This window comes from Nansenia antarctica, assembly GCF_963989245.1.
Source record: "Nansenia antarctica genome assembly, chromosome: 4".
NCBI classification, from domain to species: Eukaryota; Metazoa; Chordata; class Actinopteri; order Argentiniformes; family Microstomatidae; genus Nansenia; species Nansenia antarctica.
Window position 1 is genome coordinate 16,813,534 of NC_137689.1, and position 10,084 is coordinate 16,823,617.

Consider the following 10,084-nt stretch of genomic DNA (forward strand, 5'->3'; position numbering starts at 1 on the left):
TATCAACCATTTTGTAGACCCATGATTAAGTCCCTTTCAATAGCAGTCTGCTGAAGTTTTGCCTTTTGTGTTTTGTCTGTTTTTCTTATCCATCCCTCCATTGGGATCAGCTCTGGTTTAATCCACAGTGTTGTAGGTTTCTGATTTCCTCATCATTGGCATGATAACAGCACCTCTCATTTCCCCATCAGCCCTATGCTGCTCTATTGCACATCTCCCAAGAAAAGAAAATCAACAAAACTAAGACCTGGAGAAAATAAAAATGACAAACTAGAAATAAAACAACATGGAAAGATGATCTTTCATCGTGGGCCTGCACAATGGTGGCAATTATTCTGGCTCTGCGTGCCCTAATGATTCTGTGAATTACAGATTTCTGTCAGACCTGTCATTACATTTCTTTAACTTCTGTAACCCTAAATCACAGAATCAAAGGAAGAAAAGGCATCAGAAATACACTGGATGGGAAACTGTGATATCTAGCATTATATAAAAACTTGGCACATCAATACAAATGGTGGTGGATAGTAAGTTTAGTAAGGATGTAAGGATAGTAAGTAAACCAATAAGATTATTTCTTCCATAATTCATGGTAATAGAAAGTGCACTATATCAATCATGGTATCTTACATTTTCCTTCGACCAACGCTCTACCCTACTATGTACTGTATCTTTGCTTCTCTCCAGGCCTTTTCTTTTTTTGACAGTGCTGACACTTTTTATAACTCCCCTCTTTATCAATCAACCTTTTTGCATTTTTCCACACAGAGCAAGGGTTGGTCCTATGCTTGTATCCTCTTTCCACCCACTCTGTCCCTCCACCCCTGTCTCCCTCTCTCAGACTTGTGTCTCCAGACCACTGAGTTTGGGGGTCAGGATGCGAGGAGTAACCCCAGAGTTGAGGTCCCTCTCAAACTCCAGTAGCTGGCCCATGAAGTTGAGGTTGGGAGACACCACAGGACGGCGGCCTCGCACGTACTTGTATGCGTCGGTCATGGTCATGAGGGTGTGCTTCATCAGGTAGGCGATGACGATGGTTGCCGAGCGGGACACACCTGCTTGGCAGTGAATCAACACTCCACGCCCACTCTGGTGTGCCTCCTCTGTGGATGATAAAAGAATGAATCTACACAGCTTATCTTACCCGACAAAAGTCTATTCTTTAGATCAATTTATAGCTCCCTAACTGTCTTGCTAGTCACACACTATCAGTTGGGAGAGGGAGAAAGATGTCATGATCCTTTCCTTATCTCACTGCTGAATTATGACTCATTTAGCAGATTCTCAGTTATAAACAGGAATGGGAATGAAAGGAGGAGAGAAAAGGTGCAGTAAGATTGAGATAGATACTGTTAAAAATAGACTTGACACACACATACACAATCACACACGCGCACACACGCACACACACACACACACACACACACACACACACACACACACACACACACACACACACACACACACACACACACACACACACACACCTCAGTTTTAAGCCCATTTTGCAGCCTCTCACCAATGAACTCAAACACCTCCTCAAAGTATTGCCGGAGATTCTGCTTGCTATTGTCAGTAGCAGGCAGCCTTTTGTAGCGTACTAGGCCAGAGCCAAGGTGGTAGAGGGGGAGATGTGTGGTGACATTGACCACATAACCAATGTTGAGGCGCAGCAGCAGATCCAGGTCCTGGGCATCCCTCTCATTGCCCAGGAACAGGAAGGGCAGGATGGGGCTGACCACCGCGTTCTCCACATCTGGGGTCATAGCACCCTCGTCTGACAGGGAGGCTGGAAGCGAGGAGGAGAGCGGCAGAGAGAGGTGCCCTGGGACAAGACAGGAAGACAGCACAATATAGAGAGACTATTGTTGAAAAAAACAATATTATATTCTATTTGGATCTCTGCCATGTATCTACCCTGATGCTGAGGTATAACAGAGAGAGACATAATTGAGGGTTGGAGAGAGAGAGAGAGAGAGAGAGAGAGAGACACAGAGAGAGAGAGAGAGAGAGAGAGAGAGAGAGAGAGAGAGAGAGAGAGAGAGAGAGAGAGAGAGAGAGAGAGAGAGAGAGAGAGAGGGATAGACATGAGAAGGTCTGAAAGTAAGAGATGTTATTCATGGTTGATGTGAGAGTATGGACCATAAGAAACAAGTAAGCAGGAACTGGGAAGGCAATTTGGACATGATAGAATACCGTTAAAACGTACAATATCTACATTATCTCCTTATACTAATACTATATGTTATTAACGCATCCTGCAGTTACGTCATGTGGTGTCAGGAGATGCTGGAGTTACGTAATAGAGAATACATCCTAGCTTTTTGAAGGCTTTAAAATGAGAGCAGGGTAATCTCCTGCTGGCAGGGTTCAGTGTCAGCGACCCCATTTTTCAGAGAGAAAACGCACACAAATGAATTCACTTATTCTAATCTCAGCTCTCTTTGCGTTCCAAACACCCTCCCTCAATTTCTCTGCTCTTGGACTGGTTTTATCCCCCGGAGCCCAAGCTATAATTAACAGCCATTATCCCCGGCTTCTTCTTTTAAATAACCAAAATGTTAGAATAACATACAAAGAGAGATAGGGAAGGAAAGGCAGGGGATTAAAAAGAAAGGTTAGGGAATCAGGGAAAGAGACAGTAATGAAGGGAAAAACTATTTACTTGAACAATGGTAATTGCAGCAGTCAATAATTAAAGCTGGTCTCTCAGTTGGGGATTTTTGCAGCTATCTAAGTGTCCGAAACTGTCTCATAGAAAATGTGAGTACAGATTGAGAGTGAATAAATGACTTCAAAGTATGAAAAAGTATGACTTCCTTACCTCTCCCTTTCTCCTCATCTTGCTCTCTGTTGAGTGAGTTTAGGACCAGGTGGAGTGACTGGGCGGAGGGGAGGGAATGGCCTCCCTCCCTGTCTCTCTGTCTGGGTTTAGGTTTGATGAGAGTGCCAGGGGCTGATGGAGGAGGTGAGAAGGAAGGAGGGGAGTGGGGAGAGGGGGAGCCAGGGGAAGGGGAACGAGGGTAGGTCATATCGTCATCCTGCCCGATGCCGTCCCCAATCCCTGTCTCCCCACTTTTGTTCCAGAGTCTCTTCAGGGAGTCCCGGCCCGGGTCTCGCCCAGACCCAGACCCAATAAAATCCAGGACGGCCATCTTGCCTTGCTGAAGCCGGCGCCGACCAGCGTGATCTGTTAACTGAGACCGTGTGAACTCCAGGAGGTTCCGACAGTCTAGGATGACAGGGCTGGTTCCGTTGCTACTGTTCTGGTTCTGGCCCACATATGTTTTCCCCACCTCCATCCCCACCCCGGCATAGCTCTGGTGGTTCTGTTGGGTTTTAGAGCGGGTCATCTTCTTCGCCAGCTCTTCAGGCCAGATTGTGCGCACACTGTAATCATCATCATCAACTGGGTATACTCCCATGGGGTGTGCGCTGCCCAGGCCTCTGCCCATCCCTGGAGGCTTGCCCCGGTGGGGGTTGAAGGTCACCACTATGGGGTCACTACTGCAGTAGCTGCATGTGGAGCTGCCGGTCTGACTGGCTTTGGGATTACAGCCAGTCACACAGCTCTGTAGGGCTCGGAGAGGGGCTGAGGAGGATAGTGGAGCACAGGGCAGGCATCCCCCCACAAGTTTTTTGCGGAAGGCAGCAGGGCTCTCAAAGCTTCCAGTCTCACCGGAGCAGTTGGCACAGCGCAGGGGTCTGAGCAGGCCTGTCCGGCAGTCTGACGCAGTGCTGTTGGAGGAGGAGGTGTTGGTGGTGGAGGCTGTGGACAGACATCCCCCTAGAGTTCTCAAACCCATTGTTCCTCCCCCTCTGTTCACCCCTCCAACTCTGTGGGCGCAGGAAAAAGAGGAAGACGGACTCCCGCCACCCCCTTGGCAGCCAGTAGAACGTCCCCTGCCCCCCCTGCAGTGTACCAGTTTCCAGCAGCCACAGTTAAAGGGGTGGGAGAGGTCTATGGTGCAGGTATGGTCAGGACTGGGGAAACCACCACCATGGGAGGAGCAAGGAGAGAGGGGCAGGCCGTGAAGGATCTGAGGGCGATGGTCCCTGGCCCGGGATTGACGGGGCTGGTTGAAATGCTGGAACGAGGTTTGGGGAAAGGTGGGCTGGGAGGGAGGGGATGCGGAGAAGTGGGAGTTTAGGACGGAGGCATGGGGAACAGGGACAGAGTTGTGGTGGCGGGAAAGGCGGTGGGGATTGGGGGTTTGGTGGCCAGGTCCCAGTTTGGAATTCTCTTTGTTACACACAGGGGGAACTTCCCGGTCACCTCTGGATGGGAGGCCGGCAGTGGCAGGGCACGCTTTAGAGGACACGTCCTGCTTCTTCTCTCTCCTGAACTTGGACTGTTGTCTCTGTGCCGGAACAAATTCTAGAACCCCTCCTGGGGAGACTGCCAATTGATTCTGATGGTGAGTGCCTCGCAAGCTGTTCTGTGGGTGGTTATGGAGTTGGTGCACTGCTCCACCTGTCCTCCCTGATGTTCCCCCTGCTTGTCTCTCCTCCTGTCCTTGATCCAAGCGTAAAGAAACCCTTTTCCCTCTTCTCCCCTTCAAACTCCCACTGTGCCCTAATGAGTTACTATGACCTCCTCCTTTTACACCTTTGTCCACAGATACCTTTATGTCAATGGTATGGGTGTGTGGATGTGGCCTAAGCCCAAGAGTCACTGTCCCGTTGCTGTGACAGTGGCTAGGGATGTGGACACTCTCTGTGATGACAGCCCTGTCGCCCTGGGATTTCTGCAGACGGGGGGATCTGGGCTTGCATTCCAGAGACAGTGAGGTAGAGGAGGGTGGATAGGGACGGGACTGAGGAGGGTTGGGGTGAAGAAGGCGGGAAAGAGGTCCGTTTTTGGAGGCTGTTATTTGAGAGGGGTGATGTTGGGAGGTCTTTGGGGAGGCTGCACACAAGGGTAAGTTTTTAGGGTGCTGAATAACCACTATGCGCTCGTCAAGAGGGAGTGGCGGCATCTGGGTCTATGCAATGCTGTGTGAGTTCAAGAGAGAGAGAGAGAGAGAGAGAAAGAAACAGAAAGAGAATGTAAATGTTTTATTCAGAAACAATATTAAATTACTGACACTGCATTTATACACTTTTACAATTAGTGGTGGTATACTGTACACAGCAGGGTTGGGGCAAATTCCTTTCAAATCAATTCTGGAAGTGAACTAAATTCCAATTCGCTAATTGAAAAAAGGCATTCATTTTCTATGACTTTTCAATATAGAGTATCTGGGTATATTGTGTGCTCCAATAGTCAGCATCTCAACTGTGTGTGTTCTTTACTTTCTTCTGTAAATATACAGGAATTTGGAATTTAGTCTAATTTGAGTTTCAAAACACTTCCTGAATTGATGATATTTAAAAGAATTCAATACATTATTGAACATTTTTGACTTCACACACCTTACATTACATTTGCCCAATAACAAAGCAACATCCAGTGAATAAACGTTATTATAAGCACTTCCCACTTTTGCTCTCACCTTTTTACATTTTCTGAGAGAACTGAATATTGTGAAATACCAATAAACTATGTCTTAGTGTGTGCATAAAATACTTACAAGATAACTGTACTGAATACGTTATTCACTAATAGGCACCCTGTAATAAGCTGTATGTAAGGTAGAATGTTGCCAAAATCATATTATAACACAATATATACACTGATTACTGCAATGAGTGCTCAGAGGAATATGTAAAGCATATTTCTGTAGGTCATCCAAAAGACTTGAAGACTACACACCAAAAACAGACAAAGAATCCAAATCAAAAGACCAAAATATAGTCTTTGATTTTGCCACTGAAAGGGCAGACATTACTTCACCAAAACATTTTGGTGAAGTTGATGGTGACGTGGTGATTACATACAAGTATAACTTAAACTCTGAGCAACAAAACAGACAACATCATTTCCCTTGGGGAGAGAGCCCTTTGCCATAGCACAGCAGACTAGAGAGCTGATTACAACTGCCAGGGGCACTAACTGACCATCAATGTGTGTAACCCTATAAATAAGCACTTTGTCATAAAGTACTTGATTAAAGATTGGGGAGAGGAAATTCTGGGTAACCAATTGTCATCACATGCTTTAGAAGCCTTGCTTTCATAATCCCTTCATTATATTACCCTAAAATGATATGAGAAATGATAACAGGCTTTCCTATTTTAGGAAAGACTTCACTTAAATCATCTACTTAGTTTCTGGATATTATGCAAACAGCCCTACTTAATATGACACAACCCATTAATAAGCTTTTTCTGGATTAAAAGTAATCTCTCGGACATTGCGGTAGAGATTGTGAATGAGAGTGAGCAGGAGGAAAAATACAGAGAGAGAGAGAGAGAGAGAGAGAGAGAGAGAGAGAGAGAGAGAGAGAGAGAGAGAGAGAGAGAGAGAGAGAGAGAGAGAATGAGAGAGAGGTTGGGAGATGGGAGGAGAGATGGGAGGATGGAAATACAAAGAGACAGAATATGACATGACAGGGTAGACCACAGACTACAGGGGAGGAAGAAACATGTCAAAAGGCACTGATGACGTTGACTCCCACGCAGCACTCATACAGACCCATAGATAAAGCACACCATGCTTATATTTCCACATGCATACATCCACGCACAGAGCCTGGTGACGGTATCCACATCTTTTCTCTCTCTTTTTTTTTCAGCCTTGTCTTTGTAGCCTGTGGTGGAGGGGGGTGGGAGTTACATTGACCCAGTTTTGTCATGGTGGAAGTCAACATCACTCTGGTCACTTTTCGCTCACACATTGTAAACACTGCATCAGCAGCACTTACATGTGTACAGGAATAACTGTGTATTGCTCCTATTAAATCACACTATCTTTTAAATGTAGCTACTGCCCCAGAATCGTTCAAAAGAATTCAAGTAAATGCATGCAGTTATAGGCCACCTCTTGCAATCAACAACATTGAGTACATTTGAAGGATTGACCATGGTAAAACAATGTAGGCTATTTGCTTAATAATTAAAACATTCCTTGAAAACATTTTGACTGCATTTTGACTGCAGAAAATGCATGGACTCATCGTTTATGTTATGATCTTGACAGCAATAGAACAATACAGAAATGTTGACATGCTGTTGAAATACTGTGCCCTCGTGTAAGGATGACTGTAGAGAAGTGAGAGAAATGACTATTGTTAAGTAGCCTATGACCATATGGGCGCGCACTGTCAGTGTTTAGAGTCACTAAAATCGTCAGGCCTGTTTCAAGCCTTTAATGACCTCTGCTCGCTATCTACATTGACACACATAGACCTACCTGGAATACTGTTTATCCGGAAAAAAAAGCCTGCTGCGCCTGCAAGGTAAGGATGATATGGACACAGGTGAAAAAAAGTATAGTTTATCATCTTATCACGGAGGATGCCCATACATTAAATAAGGACCGGTGGAATCACGAGGATGAAATTATTTCACGCAGTCATTATCATAATTATAATCATTAGGCTCAGGAATGTCTGTGAGTGTGTCACTAGCAGGGAACAAGACGCAGTCTCTTCTCATCTCCATGAGTGGCGTCAGCCTTTGTTCGCAGCACAACTGCTCAAATTAGGCCTATATTCAAAAATGGTCCAAGTGAGAACACAAACTAACTTATATAGGATAACCAATAGACTAACACGTGACACTGTCCAGAGTAATTCATACATAACAAAAACGGCAAATAGAATTGTGTAAAAACAAATGCCTTGTCCTCTATTATAAACTGGCATGGGATATTCCCGTCCTCTATAGGCTACAGCCGGTTTGGGCTAAATAGGCCATTGAAAGATAATCGTCTATCTCGTGTCTCGAGTTTTATCGAGATCAATAATTTACAATATTGGAGTAAAAACCACAGAGAATATGGGTTGATGCTATATCATCCCTGCCAGGAGGTTAATAAGTAATGAAGGTGAATTGAATCTCTCTTGATTCTTAAAGCGTCGCGTCATTGATAGTGGCCGATGTCTCTCAGCGAAGCGATGCCTTCATAGTTCGAAGGCATCTCTAATGAAACATTTAATTTGAACAGCATTTTAACACACTGTGTTAATAAATTGGCCTCAAAAGCCAAGCCGTACGGCTGGATCATCATATGGTAGCCTAATATTCATCCGTTTTTTTTTATTCCAGTCAGTGCACTGGAATAAATTCATGAATATGGTAGGCTTACATGTTGATGTTTATATTGATCGTAAAATTGACAAACTCACTTACGTTAGGAATGATAATTCCGTTCTATCTTCATGCTTTCAGGGTGAAAGAAATCCTTATATCTCAGCAGTGGGCACCCCGATACACTGATGTAGACTAGTCCAGACATTTGTTTAGCACATTTGTCTACAATGCGCAAAAATAGGCTCCAAATACATATACAGATATACGTCACTCACGAACAATCTATTTGAAAAAAACAAACACATTATCTCTATAAAAAAGTGCTTACACCATACCAGTGTCAGTGTCAGACTGTCAGTGCTCGTGTGTGTGTGTCAATGTGCGCTCGGATGTATGCGTGTAAAGCACGGAGAGATGAGAGAGCGAGAAGGGGGGGGGGGGGTCGTCTCTACAGTAGATGACATCATTCTAGACCAATAGCAAACAAAATGAGGCAACTCAGCCAGCAAATTATGCTTCGTTCTGAGCACGTGTGCAGTATGAATGGTAGGCAGTGTAGGCTGTGGGGTAGGGATATCAGTACTGTACTTTATATGAAATTATGTAACAGTGAAAGCATTATAGAAATCACATATTCTCCCCCCAAGCTGAGTAAATAATTACATTTATTATTTAAGTAAATTCTTGGCTATAGTTGGATAATCTGATGCAAAAACAACAATTGAGAGAATGTTACAGAATATCTACACGAATGTTGCCTATTATAATCAGGATGATGATAAATGCTGACATATTCAATGCAAGATGTGTGCAAGAGGTAAATGCAACACATTACTGTCATGATCTTGACTACACAGTAGATCGTAAATTGCGTCTGTGGATTTATACTATTCTTGAACGTAGATATTATCCTTTGAGATATGATCCATGTCGAGTTCTAACCATAACACATATTGATGATGACATTACAATAATCGGTCCAGCTTCGACTTGCTGACCGCTGGTACGTCACGGTTCTTAAACTGGTCATGTGGGAGAACCCTTTTGGGTTGGCTTCAATGTAGAAAATACTGTGGGTTCCATGTAGAATTAGTATTGTGTAAAATAAATACTGATCTCACCTGACCAGCCAAAAGAGGATGGGTCCTCCTCTGAGACTGGTTCCTCTCTTCTCATTGGGAGTTTTTCCCTGGCTTGCTATTTGGGGGTCTGCAGTCGTGTGTTTGTTGATATTGTATTTATTGTTCATGTAGAAGCACAAGTTTTGTGACAAAACTGTATTTGTAATAAGGGCTATAGAAATCCATTTCATTGGTTCGAGTGATAAACGCTTTTAGGGTTCCATGTAAGAACGGTTTCCAAAAGTTCAAAAGGATTCATTTGTAGTTGTAGGACGTATAACATTATTTTTTTTATCTACGGGTAAAAGCAACGTTCATCAGCTGAAAATGAGATGATGACCTTTACATTTCCTACAATCTGTCTTTTAGCCAACAGATGGCAGCAACAACTAGTAAATGACGGTAATGAGATTTGAAAACTGCTGCATTTGTGTCATAACAGCGGCTACCCCCAGCGCACTTAACGTATGCCTAATAGGTCTTCGTAACACACAAACACCTTATATTGTTATTAAAGTGTGTGATAAAAAAAAAAAAAAATGAAACATGATAACAAAAACACATGTGCCGTGGTAAAAAAAATCCTTTCTGAAAGCACTGGGCAATCAGGACAGGAGAACATTACTACAACCCTATAGGCCACCCATGTATTTCTCAGTAGAGGGATACGTGTCTGTGTAGATGTGTAGGGCCCGGCTAGATTTCACTAAGTGTGGGTTGAATCTTTCTGAGGCATAGCGCAGACGCCGTGGAAGCCCAGGCGATGCTTCAACTGTCTGTGCCTGGCCAATAAGAGCTTCGGCGACTCAGCGAAGACATCCGAGGAT

The 10,084-nt window shown here is 44.2% G+C and overlaps 1 protein-coding gene across 1 annotated transcript; it reads right to left on the bottom strand.

Moving 5' to 3' along the window:
• Nucleotides 1-837: 837 nt before the first annotated feature.
• Nucleotides 838-3,806, bottom strand: LOC308156458 (dual specificity protein phosphatase 10; the record flags this gene model as incomplete). The annotated part of the gene is made up of 3 exons (XM_080529798.1): nucleotides 838-1,103; nucleotides 1,520-1,825; nucleotides 2,825-3,806. The coding sequence occupies 3 exons, from the start codon at nucleotides 3,804-3,806 to the stop codon at nucleotides 838-840; spliced, it is 1,554 nt and encodes a 517-aa protein (XP_080385924.1).
• Nucleotides 3,807-10,084: the final 6,278 nt, after the last annotated feature.